Source organism: Oncorhynchus clarkii, chromosome 16, assembly GCF_045791955.1.
Source record: "Oncorhynchus clarkii lewisi isolate Uvic-CL-2024 chromosome 16, UVic_Ocla_1.0, whole genome shotgun sequence".
NCBI lineage: Eukaryota > Metazoa > Chordata > Actinopteri > Salmoniformes > Salmonidae > Oncorhynchus > Oncorhynchus clarkii.
Genome location: NC_092162.1, coordinates 13,326,418 through 13,344,481, shown reverse-complemented (window position 1 = coordinate 13,344,481; position 18,064 = coordinate 13,326,418). Strand labels below are relative to the sequence as shown.

Below are 18,064 nucleotides of genomic sequence, written 5' to 3'. Positions count from 1 at the left end.
GCTATTAAAACAGGATAGTGATAGGACCAAAATAAATATAGACTTAGCTAATCGTATTTTCCATTCATATTTATCTATTAATTTATGTTCCATGGCAAGTTTATTGTGTGATCTGTTATTGGTCTGAGCAATAACAGTACTCTGTCTCCATCTAGTGGTGGTTGATTAAAAAAGGAGTGCCCGCGTCATCTGACACCCGGATATGACGCCTGACGCGCTGCATTCAAACTTGTTTTCAACTTGGAAGCAAGAAAGTGTCCGTTTCATTCTCATAAATCAAGCATCCTAGGTTGTTATTTCGGAAACAGAGTCCTACATTGTGAGTTATATTTTCTAAATATTTATAGATGCATCCATACATGTTTTATTAACAATAGAAAAGAGTTTGGGTTGAACGAACAAAAGTTTAGCTCTCTAAATAAGGACGGATTGCTGGCTAACTATAGCTGTGTTGTTAGACAGACCAGCACCTACTGTACAGTATTTAACTTAGCTAGCTAACTAGCATTAGCCACCAACTCAATAAAAATATATAGCCAACAACCTAGCAGATGATCTGTATCTTGTTGGTAAGATTATGTTCTATTTATGTCATTCAGTTGTAAAGTTTTGGAGAAATGTTTTTTTTCGGTTAGGCATGTTCTGTTGTTTTGGGCTTGAGTTTGTTTTGTGTTTGGCGTGCCAATTTCAACAAATAACGTTAGCTAGGCCTCACTGCAGGTGCGACATTTAATTGGATGTATGCCTAATGAAATAAACAAACTTGAGCATTTCCTATTAGATTTACTACCTATATGTAGTTAGCTTTGATTGAAAATGTGCAATTGAATGAGATGTGAGTGATTTGAATTGTTATACATTGACAAAAAAAAAACGTCAAACTAGTTTTTCTAGGTAACACGCCAGACATGGCATCAAAAAGCACCAAGGATATCATTGTCAACAAGTTAGGCTTTAAATCCAGTGGCTCAAAGCAAGCAGACATGGAAATGGACAGACTCAGGAAGGAAAATAATCACCTGAAGAAGATGATGGATGAAATATCAAAACGAACGGCGAGGCCACCAGACTTGGACAAGAGCAAACTGCTAGAGGTAAGTTAACTAGCTAGCAAAATGACAAAGCATCGTAGCTTGTGCAGAAATAGACTCTTGTGACATGCTTAGGCTAATCTAGTATTGCCAGTCAAATGATTATTATAAAGTCCAAATGGAATGGGGTTGACACCCTAGTGATGAGGTAGCCTACATCCATAAACAGGAAACATTTCAAACCAAAACAACCTTTGCACTTTATGTTCATAAATTTGTTGTGATCACTTTCACTTTCACAATGTGGTTTTGTAGCAGTCTGTGGGTTTAGCATTGAGAACATCATGGGCGTGTTCCTTTGAAGACCGTTGGCTTTTGAAATTGTCTTGATGGAGTTGTTAATATAAAGATGAATCATGTTCATTTAAGAAGAAAAATAAACTACCAAAATGTTGCAATTGATTGCAGAAAATTCTGTCTCTGGAGACATTAAGGGAGAGGAACACTCAGCAGCTGCTGGCAAAGGACAAGGAGGTGGAGACTCTGAGACAACAGCTGAGTTCCAGTGGGGGAGAGGTGGTGGCATCGCTCCAGTCTCAGCTGGACCAGGGGAGGAGAGAGGCAGAGCACAGAGAGAAACTCTTCCAGTCCCTCTCGGAGGAGACGGGGAACCTGAAGAACAACTTGGTGGCAGTGTCTGCAAGATGTCAGGAACTGGAAGAACAGTTTCCTGATTTCCAGGTTGGTGAGCGGAATCTGCAGAATCTATGTGTGACAGGAAGACACTTCAAGGTTCACGCCCCTCAATATTCAAACATTGCAGTTTCCTGTATGAATGTTGTGGTTAGGCTGGGGGATTCAAAATCTCAAGGTGAAATATTATTTTAGAACTCTAGATGGCAGCCTTTGCTCTCAGAATGGCCCTCTGACATAATACTTGTTAACTCTCAGCTCAGGTGGCTTTCGTACAGTACGACAGAACGGGGTGCAACATTAAATTAATCTGAAACGGCACTGTTCTGAACAACCAGTTGAAAAGCGTTGTGATTATGGTGGCCCACAGGGCGATTACTGTATGGTGTACTGCATAGGTTTTGTGTTTTTAGATGGTCACACCCATATTGATCAGGCCACAGCACCAAACGTAAGCAAATTTACCTCAAAGGCTGTTGACAAATGGTGCACACAGTTTTGGGGAAGCGTGTTCAGTACAAACTGTCACGCAACATAGCAAACGTTGAAGCTATCTGAACGCACCACAGGGCTACTCAACCATATTCTTATGGGGGCCACTTTTTTAAATGTAATTGCAGGGGCGCCAGACATTTTCGACATGCGATTAATCTTCCGGAGAACTATCAAAAACAGCACACACCATTATAAAGCACTTAAATGTTGCTAAAAGTAATTAGGTCGTTTTTAAAATCCTCTGAAAACAGGATTTTATTTTTACTGCCCTAACACACTGATGGTAATAACATGGACCAGCAAGCTATTTGATTCTCTATTTTAGGGGGGGGGGGGGCTTTGGAGGAATTTCCCCCAGTCATTTTTTCTTTTTTCACTCCCTTCTAATATTTCCTGCACGACTTCATAGAGAGAAACAGAAGACACCACGTACGTGTCCCTGAGAGTCTTAGCTTTCAGGAATGGGGTGATATTAGCTTATTGCACACTGTTCACACAAGTCAAATTCATAGGAAGATTTATTTGGAGCTGCTAAAAACCACACTGATAGGCCTTGTCATTTTGGCAATAAACATCCGAATTTTATCTCCAGATTTGTTTTACTAATGTTCAGAAATGATCAAGGGGCCAGTCTAAATTGATTAAAAGACCGGATCTGGCCCGCAGCCACCAGTTGAATAGGCTCTGACAGCATTTCCTATTTATCATCTTTCATGATTCAAATATGACATTTATTTTCCTGATTTCTTATCTATCCAATCTTCTTAGTGTCATATTTATAAGAGTGAGAATGACAAGTTAGCCATTTTATGATTACAGAGCTTCACAAGCATTTAATTGTTTAACCTCTTTGACCACTCTACCAGACGAGTATGACAGACCCTTCCCTCTGATAAAAATAGTTTTCCCTCAATTTAAAGCACTGTGGAATGGGGGGAAATGGTTTACCACTAGTCTTATTCATGGATAGAGAACTATGTTTATTATATGTGCTCTAATTCATATGTAACTTTCAAATGACCATGAGACTATGTTCAAGGCAATCCACCTCCCAACAGGCCCTCATCACCGGGGGCATTACCCTCCGCAACATAACCCCCACCGCACATGTTCAGTCATACAGGATGGGCAGACCATCTGGGAAAAGGTTGTCAAGCTTATGGTCCCTCTCCTCTCGAGGTGGAGTTAAGGGCCTGAGCAGACCAATGGGTTTTACAGCGGCGCAGCCTTGAGACGTCCCGCCTCCTTAGGTCATAGGTATCATGTTCCTGGTCTTACCAGGCAATCAGATGTCAACCTGTGGGCCAACTTTAACATCATTAATATTATTATGAGATGGACCTGGCGTCGCTCTCCAGGGATTGCAGAACGAAGGCAGCCCCTCCAGGGATAGTTGGGCCTTGGTGTTATTGAGGATGTATCCCAGCCAGGTTGACTAGGCCTCTGACTGGTTAAAAGACACCCTAGGCATTATATTATTGTATGCAGTACTTTAACTAGTGGCGGCTTTGCATTTAGCTAGGCTTTACTGCCCTTTTTAATGATTTTATTATGTCCTCTTTAATCTTGATTTCCTTGTGTTTTATATATATATTTCCACACACTGAGTTTGGAATAATAGTGAAAATTATCATTATGCCCTTTTAGTGTAAGAGCTGTTTGAAAAGACCGCCTGAAATTTCAGCCTGTTTTGGTGGGATGGAGTTTTGGCCTGCCTGGTGACATCACCAGGTGGTAAATTAGTTAATAAACCAATAAGAAAGTGTTCCAAACTACTCTGCCAATAACATCTACTTTTCCCTTTCCCACTAGTCCCAGAAATTCCTAGAAATGGCTCTTTGCTAAGAAGCTATTTTTGTTTTAAATTCAAATGGTCACAGTAAGGTACTTAATTGTTACCCAGAAATTATGTGATATTCCGATTAAAATGTCTGCATTAGACTTTTTAAGTAAAACATCCAAGACTCGTCTCCCACAGACCCACATACAACAGACCATGTCTTCATGTAGAAAGTGATTGTCTCTGTTGTGTACACCTCTGCAATTGTTTTGATATATTCTAATACCCGTGTTTCTATACTGTTTGATAGAATGGCAGGGTCCCCACCGGTGAGGTTGCAGTAGTTCAGGATCACCTGAGAGATGTGAGTTGAATAACTTGTCAAGATTAAAATTGCCATTTTTTTTTGTGTCTTTGTCTGCTCAAAAATCGTAGTGCATTGAGTGCTAAGGAAAACTGTATAACCTAACCCGTGTGTCTTTTTTCCTGGATTCCGTAAGGCTTTGGAGAAGAACCAACAGTGGATGGTTTATGACCAGCAGCGAGAGGCCTATGTCAAGGCAGTCCTGGCCAGAACCCTTGAGTTGGAGCAGCAACTAAATCAAGCCAACCAAGCTCTCCAACAACAACACAAAGAAGGCGATTCAGCCGGTAAAAAAACAGGGCCTCTGAGCCTGTGTGGGATTTGGCACTCGTTTGCTGTTAAGAGCAAATCCACTGTTAAAAATCGGCAGATCCCACAATGTTCTCCGCATTATAAAGGCTTATTTCACACACAAAAATGTTTTTCCATGTGGTTAAAATAATTACCCTCTAGGCCAACGCTTGTCAGTCTGTGAATATAGCATTTCTTAATTGGGGTGGTTCTACTAAGCAAACATGGAATTGTTTTAAGATAGTCATAGCACTGACCATTATGCTTTTTGATTTAGAATTTTTGGACCCTTTAGGGAGAAAAAAAAAATATATATATATAAAATATTTGATGAAACATTTGGCCTTACTGCTATTAGCCTGTGGAAACGCATTGAATACCAGATTCATACATGGAAAAACTGATAGTACAAATAAATACATCTAAAGGAAGTTTGTTTTGAAGTATCTGTATTATATCGAAGAGATATAAGACGGATCAGGAAACTATTTGTATTTTTGTATACAGATTTAACCCATTATTTTTGGCACTAAACTATCTCTATATAATTCCATTCATTTTTAAAGTGGTACCAGGCTGCTTTCAGGTTTGGCTTGTGGGCATCCTAGAGCAAATGTGCGTGTTCGTGAGAGACTCACCTTTCCATAGAGGGGTCATATTAGTGTGTAGCTCGAACCGTTCAGATGCTACTGACAGAAGTTGGCAGATCGGCGATACTGACTTCAGACTACGCCTGTGACGCTTGTGATTCTCGTAGACCTTATACTGTAGATGCCGAAAACGGCTATTGGCAGATGAGGTGGATTGAGACGTACCCCATGGTAAAAAAAAATAATCTGATATCTCCAGTTTAAACAGATGGATTTTGTATTATGCTCATTTGATTTCCTGAAATTAACTCAAGCTTATAATTTGCGTTTACAAATTAGTTATAATTAGCTATTACAAGTGGTAAAGCAAAGTATACTTGACAAACGGTACTTCCTAGTGACCGATTCATAAGTGTTGCATAGAGGATCATATTTTATTGTAACCCTGCTTGATTTTCCCCAGCACCTGAGAAGTCTTCCCCCCAGCTGCAGGAGTACTACGACAAGCTTCTGCTGCAGGCCAAGCGGGACGTGGAGGCCCAGAAGGAGGCTGCTGCGCGGGCCCAGGGGAGGTACGAGGAGCGCTGCCGGGAGGTGGCCGAGGCCCAAGAACAGCTCCAGGCCGAGCGCCTCAGCAGGAGACACAGAGTCAGCGAGGAGAGGAAGTGCTTGGCTGACAGGATGAGGTCCGAGCGGGACAGCATGGACGCCAGGTTGGAAGACGAGAGGAAGAGGTCTGCTGAGCTTCTGCTGCAGGTACTGTTATACACCAGGGAGATACTTTGTGTGGTTTATTGTGCAACTTTGTTTGACCAGGTGAGTTAATTTATAAAGCATTGTCATTTGCAACCATGACCTGTGGATGAGTTGCTGGCGAAAAGTTGTTTTTTAAATGAGTCTGGTTGTGTCTCGTTGAATATATACCGATCTAACAACAGTTCAATGTAGTTGGGGATTAAATAAAAATGTTCTGTGCTGAACCATATATACCCGCTGGAGAAGGGGGTTCGATCCCGGTCTCAGCCACTTTCTCGCCTATGCTCCTCGTTCTTCTTCACACCCTCTGCACTTTCCCACTATTCTTTCAAAAGACACAGTAATACTGAATGTCGATAGGACCTCCAATTTCCTTTAAGACAAAATACTGTTTTCTGTTCAGGTGAATCTACTCCAGAAATCTCAGTTAAATCAAAATGAGGAGCAGAGGAGAGTTGCTGTACTGGAACAGCAGGTATGTAGGTCGTTTATCCATGCATAATCATTTTACCCCTACCAACATGTACAAATTACCTCTACTAACCTGTAGCCCTGCACATTGACTCGGTACCGGCACCCCCTGTATATAGCCTCGTTATTGTTATTTTATCGTGTTACTTTTTATAAAAAATTACGCTTTAGTTTATTTAGTAAATATTTTCTTAACTCTTTCTTGAACTGCGTTGTTGGTTAAGGGCCTGTAAGTAAGCATTTCACGGTAATGTCTACAGTGCCCTCCACTTACATTGGCACCCTTGGTAAACTTGAGCAAAATGGGCTGTAAAAAAATGTCTTTGCTGTTTTCCTCTTGGCCTTTCATTCAAAATATTCACAGAAAATCTAACCTTTTAATTGAAGTAAAATTATTGAAAAAAAATACATGTGAAATAAAAAAAAATCTCCATAACATGTCTGCCACAATTATTGGCACCCCTATAAATTCTTATGACTAAAATCTGACTGAAGTATATTCCAATTCATATTTTACTATTTAAATTCACCTGAGTGATTAGGAATACTTAAGTGGTAAGCCATGACTTCCTGTTTCACTGGGGTATAAATATGAGGTGACATACATGCCAAGTTCCCATAGTCATCCATCACTATTTGGAAAGACCCGAGAATACAGTAATGATGTGCGACAAAAGTTGTTGAGCTGCACAAATCAGGAAATGGCTATAAGAAAATAGCTTACCGGTTGAAAATGCCCATTTCTACTATCAGGGCAATAATTAAGAAGTTTAAAGTAATTGGAGGTGTTAACAATTGGCCTGGAAGAGGACGTGTGTCTATATTGACCCCACGCACAGTGAGGAGGATGGTGAGAGTGGCCCAAAAAACAGCTGGAGAATTGCAGACGTTAGTTAGGTCAGAAACTCTACAAAACTACGATCAGACGATCAAGTTGTTTGGGAGGGTTGCCATAAAAACAACAAACCCGGTCATCAAACAACAAACTCAAGCGCCTACAGTTTGCCAAACGTCACTGGAACTTTCAATGTGACCGGGTTCTGTGGTCAGGTGAGACCAAAATAGAGCTTTTTGGAAACAAAGATGATTTTGGCGTAGACAGAAATATATCCATGCAGAAAAGTACCTCATTCCCACTGTGAACTATAGTGGTGGATCTTTGATGTTGCGGGTCTGTTTTTTTTTCAACGGCCCTGGACAACTTGTTAGGATACATGTTAACATGGACTCCAAGTACCAGCAGATATTACATCAAAACCTGACTGCCTCTGCTAGGAAGCTTAAACTGGGCCATGGTTGGATCTTCCAGCAGGACAACATCAACACAAAAATGGTTCACTGACCACAGAATCAAGGTTTTGCCAAGGCCGTCCCCTGGCCTAAACCCTATAGAAAACCTTTGGGATGAGCTGAAGAACAGTCCACAAGCATGGACCTTGGAATCTGGAGAGATTCTGTACGGAGGAATGGTCTTGGGTCCCTTGCCATGTGTTTTCTAACCTCATTACACATTATAGGAGAAGACTCTGAGCTGTTGGCAAAGGTAAGGAAGGAGTGCCAATAATTGTAGCACATGTATATTTGAGAAAAATATTTGTTTTGAGTTAAGAATTAATTTTTTATTTTAATTAAAAGTTAGATTTTTGTGAATATTTTGAAAGACCAAGAGGATAAATAAAAAATGATTTACCAAGGGTACCAATATTAGTAGTTGGTGCATGTGACGAATACAATTAGATTTTCTATTGGCAACCTAAACCATTCCTGACTCTAGATTGTGAAATAGTCTGTTGTATAACATCTCTTATGCAATACAACATCCAAGATCTCTGCAGTGCTCTCTTGATTTGCTGTTGTCTATTCCCCCCAGATCCAGCTGTCTGCCAAAGACTTTGAGAACGAGAAACTCGATCGGCACAGTTTACAGCATCAGTTGCACAAGGTCCTGAAAGAGCTGCGCAAGGCTCGGGACCAAATCACGAGACTGGAATCCAGCCATCAAGTAAGCAATTGCAAAATGTTGCAGTACACTTAAATTCTTTTAGACTTTTCTGCTTTTCAATTGTCATCATGAATACCTTTGCTATCTTCAGATAAGCAACTGTGGGACAATTGATTGGTTTCTATGTATTTTCAATTTCGTAAACAGCAGAGCGAGTCTCGTTTCTCTGAGCCAAGTTCTTACAACAAGCTGGAGTTTGATAGGCTGTCCATTGAGGATCCCATCCCCACCTCGCCCTCCAAAAGCCTTCTGGACGAGAGTTTCCTGGAGTGTCCAAAGTGTAGAGCCCCATACGCCACCAGTCAACACAGAGAACTGCTGGCCCACCTCGACTACTGTTTCACTTGAACAGCCTCTGGGAATTAACAAGGGAGTACATCTGGCCATTCTCGGTCTTGCTTTTGTCTATAAGATATTGTATTTATATAATCTTATAAGAGGAAGTCTATTTGGTTTGTGTTTATGCTCTTTTTACATGACGATGTTTCTTTCCCATTTTTTGTATGTGTCTACTGATGATCTACTGTAAGTTCCTGAAGGTGTGTTTACCAATAAATCAGTGACTATTTTTGATTGACAAGAATAAACTATTTTGAATTATTATTATATATTTTTTGTGATTTAAAAAAAATCTTATGTGGATGGTTTTGTCATAGAACGTATGTAAGATTAGAACATGAAACAAGTGTTCACCACATAGGTCCTTTATTTTTTCTGTTGTACCTCGTCTTTCTATAAGCATTGTTTGCATTCCTAAGGTGTATTCCATCAGTTTTAACGGCCCAGTGCAGTCAATTCAGTTTTTCATGTGTTTTGTATCATATTGGTACAGCTGAGGAAACTAACACTGTAAAAGTACGAACAATTTTGACCAGTTTATTTAACTAGGCAAGTCAGCGAAGAACAAATTCTTATTTACAATGACAGCCTACCCCGGCCAAACCCTAACCCGGACAATTGTGCGCCGCCCTACGGGACTCCCAATCACAGCTTGTTGTGATACAGCCTGGAATCGAACCAGGGTCTGTAGTGATGCCTCTAGCGCTTAGACCGCTGCGCCACTCAGGAGCCAATGGATTGATCCCCAAGCCACAATCCTAATGCACCGCTTTAGTATCCTCTACTCAGACCACTCTGATATTCCTAGCAAAATTCTTGCTTGAGAATAGTTTTTTGTTAAAAAGCAATTTTACATTTTCTTTATTTTTGACCATTAGAATGGACAACTATCACAGTAAGTTACTTGTTACCCAGAAATGACTTGATATTGAGATAAAAAATTGCTGCACTGGGCAATGTTACATGTGTGAGTAAGGCCCACTTCCGCCTCAGTTCTTACTTTGCAAACCAGCTCCAATGAGATTGCATGAGTAAGTCCTTGCATTAAACTATTTAAGGCCAAGGATTAGCGAGGCTTCTCTTGGGTAGGGGAAAAGAGGTTCATGTGTGTCTATTCAAGGAACGTTACAACAAGGACTTAGCTGTAAGGTTACTGCTGCAGAATACTCATATGGTTGGTTCCAAGCAGTGCGTTATGAATAATTCTCAGTTTGATGCCTTTTTTAAAATTGTATTTATACATTTTGAAACCAGTTTGGTGATAAATAGATTATTGTCCTTTTTCAGATAATTGGGTGTCTTTGTTTTTCATTTGATTTGATTTTTGTTTTGGCCTGTATCCAAAAGCTATCTTTGCACTTTGTTATACACTGTACAAAAATGTGCAATAAAGATGATAGTGCAATGGCTATCAACACAATCTTTGAGTAATTGTCTTTTTGTCACTGTTGAATGGAAGCCATGTGGGACCATGCAGTTGTATGAATGGCAAACCAACCTGATGACATCAGAGCACAAAGTATGACTTGAAACCCTTGATGCTAATAATACAAAATAAACACTGAAATAGTACCATTGTGTTTTTATTTATTTCAAGAAGTCATTCAAGACTACATCATACAATGTCAATCAGTAAAGTATCCTATATCCTTCCTGATACATTCGGATACAAATCATTTGGTTGGTTGATGGCTATCTTTGGTAACGGCAAAGTTCCCCAACTGCTGGAAGGGGCTGGCCAGTGACGGTTGGTTTGTTTTTGTTGTGGAACATGGTTTATATTTACAGCCTGATTCTGATATGTGGAATTTTACACCCATGATATCCATCTGACTAGTTCCAGATCAGCTGCTTTCACAGAAACCTGCAATGGAGGAATAAAACACGTTTACACATACTGCATATACTGAGCTTATAATTGATATTAGGTTTCCATAATAGTTAATTAGACCAGAAGTTGCACAATTGGTTTTTGCACAAAAGTAAAGTATTACTTTTAATTACTAAATTGACTTATAACAACGCTTACCAGTGTGTGAAACACGTCTGTATTTGCCGAGGAAGCAGAGCTCCTTTTTCTTGTCGGTGACAATCTTCTGGTCCTCAGGCCTCAGACCGGTGGGGTGGCGGGAGAAGATGAAGGAGTATCCGTCCAGGCAGGTGCCGTCCAGGTCAACCTCTCTGCAGGAGTAGTGGATGGCATAGTTGTCGTAGTCAGTGTCAATGACCCAGTGGTCATCGTCTATGTGGAGGAGAGAGGAGACAGAATAATAACAATGGTTGGTTTAACAGCAGGCTTTGGACAGTAGGCAGCTTCATCAATGGCATGCTATCATGTACAAATGAAGAATAGTCAAGTTATCATCAATAGGTAGTGGTGTAACTCAAAGGAACATTCTGTACAACAATAGATTTTAGTCTTGTATTTTGAGTCTGTAGTCTTTCTTACTTCCAGACTGGAGGTATGCAGCAGCGCCCCAGTATCTCATCTTGAACTTGGCAGGGTCTGGAGTGTCCTCGAAGGTGCCGAACATGTTGGCACACATTTCCCAGTTGCTAAAGGGAGGAAAAGGAGAGTTGAAAGGGGAGGATGAAGCAAAGATAAATGAGTAAGTTCAGTAGAAGTGAAAACATGATGAATTTTAGAAGGTTTGAGAAACTATTTTGATCGTTTGGAAGTAAACAGAACTCACTTAAGGATGATAACTCTTCCCTGGGCAGTTGCAGTCATTTTGCCACTTCCATCTACTGAGAACTGAGCAACAACATTGTCCAGGAGGAACAGACCAACAGGATCTTTCTTGGCCACAGCATACCACCTACCAGTATACTGTAAGATGAAATGAGAGCTCTATCAATCTCTGCATAACATACAATGAATGAAATTCCAGTTACATTCTACATTGAACATTCCAAGGCTGATAGATCAGATTGGACAAGAGCAGAGATACTTTATGGAAAGTGACATTTCAGGAAATGTGAATTTTGTTCTTACCCTGCTTCTGTCGAAGTTCTGCATGACCTGAATGTTTGAAACCTGACAGTCCTGTGCCCAGCATGTCGCCAGAACACAGAGGGCCACACAGATTCTCAGCATGTTGCCTTGTTGATGGATCCGTGGAAGACAGAGCCCAGAGTCAAGAGAAAATATCACAACATCACAATCAGTACATCGGGCAATATACCACTCCATTACAGCTTCAATCTAAAAAGGTTGCAAACTAATCAAAAATATGAAAAGTGAGTTAAAAAGGTAATTGATAGTAATAAAAAAAAGGAAAACAGGAAAAACCCTAAGCAGAGTACATGTAAAACCCTAAGCAGAGTACATGTAAAACCCTAAGCAGAGTACATGTAAAACCCTACTATCCCTTCCCATGCAGTTCATACCTTGTAAAGTCTGAGGTGCCTTAGAGCTGCTGTTCATCTACAAACAGAGGTTTTTATAGTGTAGAGTCCTGCCACAGCCTGGGTTGAGTAAGAACAACAACAGATGTGAGACAGCCCCTAACCAATTGGGAAAACATTACGTAACTCCAACCAAGACTCCCATTTTGTCCAGATGTGTTCTGCACATTTGACCCCAGTCCCAAAAATGTGTTTTTGCTGCCTTATGAAACATCTGTTGTGGGTAAAGGCAAGAGCATATCTGGAATACTATACATTATACATACTCACTATCAATCACTAAGCGTGAAATGTTCTGCTTCAGCAGTACGAGCCCCAGGTTAACGTCCAGATCCAGACTTTGAAAGAAATGTTTCAGCTCTCTTTTACCCCCTGGAACAACTACAATATGTTACTTCTGGTTAGTCTCATCCCACTGGGCAAAAACTGGTTGAATCAATGTTGTTTCCATGTCGTTTCAACAAAAATGTCAATGTGATGATGTTGAATCAATGTGGAAAAGTGATTGGTTTTGAAAAAAGTAATCAACGTAAGGGAATTTTGTTTTTTTTCACCCAACTTTTTACCTAAATCCAATGGCATGATGACTTCACTTGTTGATTTCACTATGAATTCATGTTGAATTCACGTTAGTTGATAACTCAACCAAATGTAAATCAAAACTAGCTGTTGAACTGACCTCTGTGCCCAGTGGGATTACTCGACTTTTCTTAAAGGTTCAATGCAACCGTTTTTATCTCAACATCGAATCATTTTTGGGTAACAATTAAGTACCTTACTGTGATTGGTTGAAATTTAAATGGTCAAAAATAAACAAAAATAGCTTTTTGGCAAACAGCAATTTCTCAAGTAATAATTTTGCTCGGACTGGGAGTGGGAGTGGTCTGAGTGGGAAGGGGAAAACTGAAAATTAGCTGTTATTGGCAGAGATGTTTGGAACTCTCTTTCTCATTGGTCTATTAACTAATTTACCGCATGGTTATGTCACCATGGAAAGCCAAAACTCCATCTCTCCAAAACAGGCAGACATTTCAGGCGGCCTTTTCAAACAGCTCTTACACTAAAAAGGCAATTTTCACAATTTCACAGTATCCTTCCAACCTCATAGTGTGGAAATATTTATAAAACACAGGACGTGTAGTTTTTGACTGCACTGGGCCTTTAACATTTTTCACTTTTCACTTGAAAGCCATGTTAGGCAATCATGTTAAATATTATTTTATTGCTCAATGTTAGATAAATCTATAATAGATCCTATCCTGTATAGGACATCCTGTGGAGAAAAGAACATTGACTTCTAGTTTGCTATGCAATCAATATCAAAGAGAAAAACATTTCAGTGAGTGATCAAACAGAATGAATCAATAGTTGTATTCCATTGATCATACCACACCAGCAAATACCATAGGACATTATAAAGGCTCATACACGAAAACAAGTTATAAAGCATTATACCTGCAGGCTGTATGCAAAGTGTTATGAAATGGCCATATACAGTAAATGAGGGTGCAGGCACTTACTTTTATGGCCATAAAACCGTAATTTATGGTTTAAAGCTGCCAGTAAGCATTCCAGGTAGACATTTGTTTTTCTTTCTAGGACCATATAACCGTGACCCTCAAAGAATGGCTGGACCAGTACCAGAGTCAGGAAAAAGTTAGATTTTTATCTGCTGTAACATAGTATTCCAAACTATATATGCATATACAGTACCAGTCAAAAGTTTGGATACACCTATTCATTCAAGGGTTTTTCTTTATTTTTACTATTTTCTACATTGTAGAATAATAGCAAAAACATCATAACTATTAAATGATCATGTAGTAACCAAAAAGTGTTAATAAAAATCTGAATATATTTTAGATTCTTCAAAGTAGCCACCCTTTGCCTTACAACTGGCTCATTCATCCCCCCTCCTCTCCCCTGTAACTATTCCCCAGGTCATTGCTGTAAATGAGAACGTGTTCTCAGTCAACTTACCTGGTAAAATAAGGATTTTAAAAAAATATATGAAATCAATAAATTTAGTTGATGTCAGCTTTGCACACACTAGGCATTCTCTCAACCTGGAATGCATTTCCAACAGTCTTGAAGGAGTTCCCACATATGCTGAGCACTTGTTGCCTGCTTGTCCTTCACTCTGCGGTCCACCTCATCCCAAATCAAATGGGTTGCGGTCGGGTGATTGTGAAGGTCAGGTCATCTGATGCAGCACTCCATCATTCTCTTTCTTGGTCAAATAGTCCTTACACAGCCTGCAGGTGTGTTCGGTCATTGTCCTGTTGGAGAACAAATTTATTGTCCCACTAAGCGCAAACCAGATGGAATGGTGTATTGCTGCAGAATGTTGTGGTAGCCATGCTGGTTAAGTGGGTCTTGAATTCTAAATCAATTCTAAATAAATCACAGACCATGTCACCAGCAATAGACCCCCACACCATCACACCTTCTCCATGCTTCACGGTGTGAACCACACATACGGAGCTCATCCTACTCTGCGTCTCACAAACACAACAAGTCTTCAGACCAAAGGACAGATTTCCACCAGTCTAATGTCCATTGCTCGTGTTTCTTGGCCCAAGCAAGTCTCTTATTATTATTGCTGTCCTTTAGTAGTGATTTCTTTGCAGCAATTCAACCATGAATGCCTGATTCACACAGTTTCCTCTGAACATTTGATGTTGAGATGTGTCTGTTACTTGGGCTGCAATTGACTGTATATACAGTCCATTCGGAAAGTGTTCAGGCCCCTTCCCTTTTTCCACATTATGTTGTGTTACAGCCTTAATCTAAAATTGATTAAATTACATGTTTCCTCATCAATCTACACACAATACCCCATAATGACAAAGTGAAAATAGGTTTTTACAAATGTTTACAAATGTATATAAAAAACAAAACAGAAATACCTTATTTACATATCTATTCAGATTCTTTGCAATGAAACTCTAAATAGAGCTCAGGTGCATCCTGTTTCCATTGATCATCCTTGAGATGTGTCTATAACTTGATTGGAGTCCACCTGTGGTAAATTCAATTGATTGGACATGATTTGGAAAGGCACACACCTGTCTATATAAGGTCCCACAGTTGGCAGTGCATGTCAGAGCAAAAACCAAGCCATGTGGTCGAAGGAATTGTCTGTATAGCTACGAAACAGGATTGTGTCAAGGCACAGATCTGGGGAAGGGTACCAAAACATTTCTGCAGCATTGACGGTCCCCAAGAAGCCAGTGGCCGCCATCATTCTTAAATGGAATAAGATTTGAACTGAGCAAACTGAGCAATTGAAGGATAAGGGCTTTGGTCAGGGAGGTGACCAAGAACCCGATGGACACTCTGCCAGAGCTCCAGAGTTCCTCTGTAGAGATAGGAGAACCTTCCAGAAGGCCAACCATCTCTGCAGCACTCCAACAAACAGGCCTTTATGGTAGAATGGCCAGATGGAAGCCACTCCTCAGTAAAAGGCACATCACAGCCCGCTTGGAGTTTGCTAAAAGGCACCTACAGGACTCTCAGACCATGAGAAACAAATGTATCTTGTCTGATGTAACCAAGATTGAACTCTTTGGCCTGAATGCCAAGCGTCACATCTGGAGGAAACCTGGCACCATCCCCAGGGACTGGGAGACTAGTCAGGATCAAGGGAAAGATGAACGGAGCAAAGTACAGAGAGATTCTTGATGAAAACCTGCTCCAGAGCGCTCAGGACCTCAGACTGGGGCGAAGGTTCACCTTCCAACAGGACAACGACCCTAAGCACACAGCCAAGACAAGGCAGAAGTGGCTTCAGGACAAGTCTCTGAATGTCCTTGAGTGGCCCAGCCAGAGTGTGGATTTGAACCCAATTGAACATAAGAATGTGAGAAACTCCCCAAATACAGGTGTGTCCAACTTACCGTCTCATACCCAAGAAGGCTTGAGGCTGTAATCGCTGCCAAAGGGTCTGAATACTTATGTAAATGTAATTTTTCAGGAGACCTGTTTTTGCTTTGTCATTATTGGGTATTGTGTGTAGATAAAGGAGGGGGGAAAACTATTTTATCAATTTTAGAATAAGGCTGTAATGTAACAAAATGTGGAAAAAGTCAAGGGGTCTGAATATTTTCCAAATGCAATTGGAAGAACATGTATTTAATACACTGCCGATTTTGCAGGTTTTCCTACTTACAAAGCATGTAGAGGTCTGTAATTTTGATCATAGGTACACTTCAACTGTGAGAGACGGAATCTAAAACAAAAATCCAGAAAATCACATTATATGATTTTTAAGTAATTAATTAGCATTTTATTGCATGACATAAGTATTGGATCACCTACCAACCAGTAAGAATTCCGGCTCTCACAAACATGTTAGTTTTTCTCTAAGAAGCCCTCCTGTTCTCCACTCATTACCTGTATTAACTGCACCTATTTGAACTCGTTACCTGTATAAAAGACATCTGTCCACACACTCAATCAAACAAACTCCAACCTCCCCACAATGGCCAAGATCAGAGAGCTGTGTAAGGACATCAGGGATAAAATTGTAGACCTGCACAAGGCTGGGTTGGGCTACGGGACAATAGGCAAGCAGCTTGGTGAGAAGGCAACAACTGTTGGCGCAATTATTAGAAAATGGAAGAAGTTCAAGATGACGGTCAATCACCCTCGGTCTGGGGCTCCATGCAAGATCTCACCTCGTGGGGCATCAATGATCATGAGGAAGGTGAGGGATCAGCCCAGAACTACACGGCAGGACCTGGTCAATGACCTGAAGAGAGCTGGGACCACAGTCTCAAAGAAAAACATTAGTAACACACTACGCCGTCATGGATTAAAATCCTGCAGCGCACACAAGGTCCCCCTGCTCAAGCCAGCGCATGTCCAGGCCCGTCTGAAGTTTGCCAATGACCATCTGGATGATCCAGAGGAGGAATGGGAGAAGGTCATGTGGTCTGATGAGACAAAAATAGAGCTTTTTGGTCTAAACTCCACTAGCCGTGTTTGGAGGAAGAAGAAGGATGAGTACAACCCCAAGAACACCATCCCAACCGTGAAGCATGGAGGTGGAAACATCATTATTTGGGGATGCTTTTCTGCAAAGGGGACAGGACGACTGCACCGTATTGAGGGGAGGATGGATGGGGCCATGTATGGCGAGATCTTGGCCAACAACCTCCTTCCCTCAGTAAGAGCATTGAAGATGGGTCGTGGCTGGGTCTTCCAGCATGACCACGACCCGAAACACACAGCCAGGGCAACTAAGGAGTGGCTCCGTAAGAAGCATCTCAAGGTCCTGGAGTGGCCTAGCCAGTCTCCAGACCTGAACCCAATAGAAAATCTTTGGAGGGAGCTGAAAGTCTGTATTGTCCAGTGACAGCCCCGAAACCTGAAGGATCTGGAGAAGGTCTGTATGGAAGAGTGGGACAAAATCCCTGCTGCAGTGTGTGCAAACCTGGTCAAGAACTACAGGAAACGTATGATCTCTGTAATTGCAAACAAAGATTTCTGTACCAAATATTAAGTTCTGCTTTTCTGATGTATCAAATACTTATGTCATGCAATAAAATGCAAATTAATTACTTAAAAATCGTACAATGTGATTTTCTGGATTTTTGTTTTAGATTCTGTCTCTCACAGTTGAAGTGTACCTATGATAAAAATTACAGACCTCTACATGCTTTGTAAGTAGGAAAACCTGCAGAATCGGCAGTGTATCAAATACTTGTTCTCCCCATTGTATATAAATTATCTTTAGGGGGCAGGGCGAAGCATATTATTAATGTTTTGTAACTTTATGAGGTGTTTTGTAACTTTGTGGTACACCCCCAACTGTACAATCCATCAGGTTGGTTAGTCACC

The 18,064-nt window shown here is 40.7% G+C and overlaps 2 protein-coding genes across 4 annotated transcripts; one reads left to right on the top strand and one right to left on the bottom strand.

Annotated features, from left to right (window-relative positions):
- The first annotated feature begins 245 nt into the window (after positions 1 to 245).
- On the top strand, positions 246 to 10,228 carry LOC139367994 (centrosomal protein of 55 kDa-like). Of its 3 annotated transcripts, none has more exons than XM_071106457.1 (9): positions 246 to 319; positions 886 to 1,094; positions 1,518 to 1,772; positions 4,310 to 4,363; positions 4,500 to 4,650; positions 5,708 to 6,000; positions 6,404 to 6,475; positions 8,342 to 8,473; positions 8,621 to 10,228. In XM_071106457.1, exons 2-9 carry the CDS (start codon positions 909 to 911, stop codon positions 8,819 to 8,821), a joined length of 1,344 nt encoding a protein of 447 aa, XP_070962558.1. In that variant the 5' UTR covers positions 246 to 319; positions 886 to 908; the 3' UTR covers positions 8,822 to 10,228. The 3 variants fall into 3 exon arrangements, with proteins under 3 accessions (XP_070962558.1, XP_070962557.1, XP_070962556.1); XM_071106456.1 differs by having other exon boundaries at positions 1,500 to 1,772; positions 8,348 to 8,473; XM_071106455.1 differs by having other exon boundaries at positions 1,500 to 1,772.
- A 151-nt stretch (positions 10,229 to 10,379) lies between these two features.
- Positions 10,380 to 12,276, bottom strand: LOC139367995 (retinol-binding protein 4-B). Its single transcript, XM_071106458.1, has 6 exons — positions 12,203 to 12,276; positions 11,808 to 11,914; positions 11,506 to 11,642; positions 11,262 to 11,368; positions 10,842 to 11,054; positions 10,380 to 10,676 (listed from the first exon to the last, which is right to left on the bottom strand). The coding sequence occupies exons 1-6, from the start codon at positions 12,237 to 12,239 to the stop codon at positions 10,657 to 10,659; spliced, it is 621 nt and encodes a 206-aa protein (XP_070962559.1). The 5' UTR covers positions 12,240 to 12,276; the 3' UTR covers positions 10,380 to 10,656.
- Between the last annotated feature and the right edge of the window lie 5,788 nt (positions 12,277 to 18,064).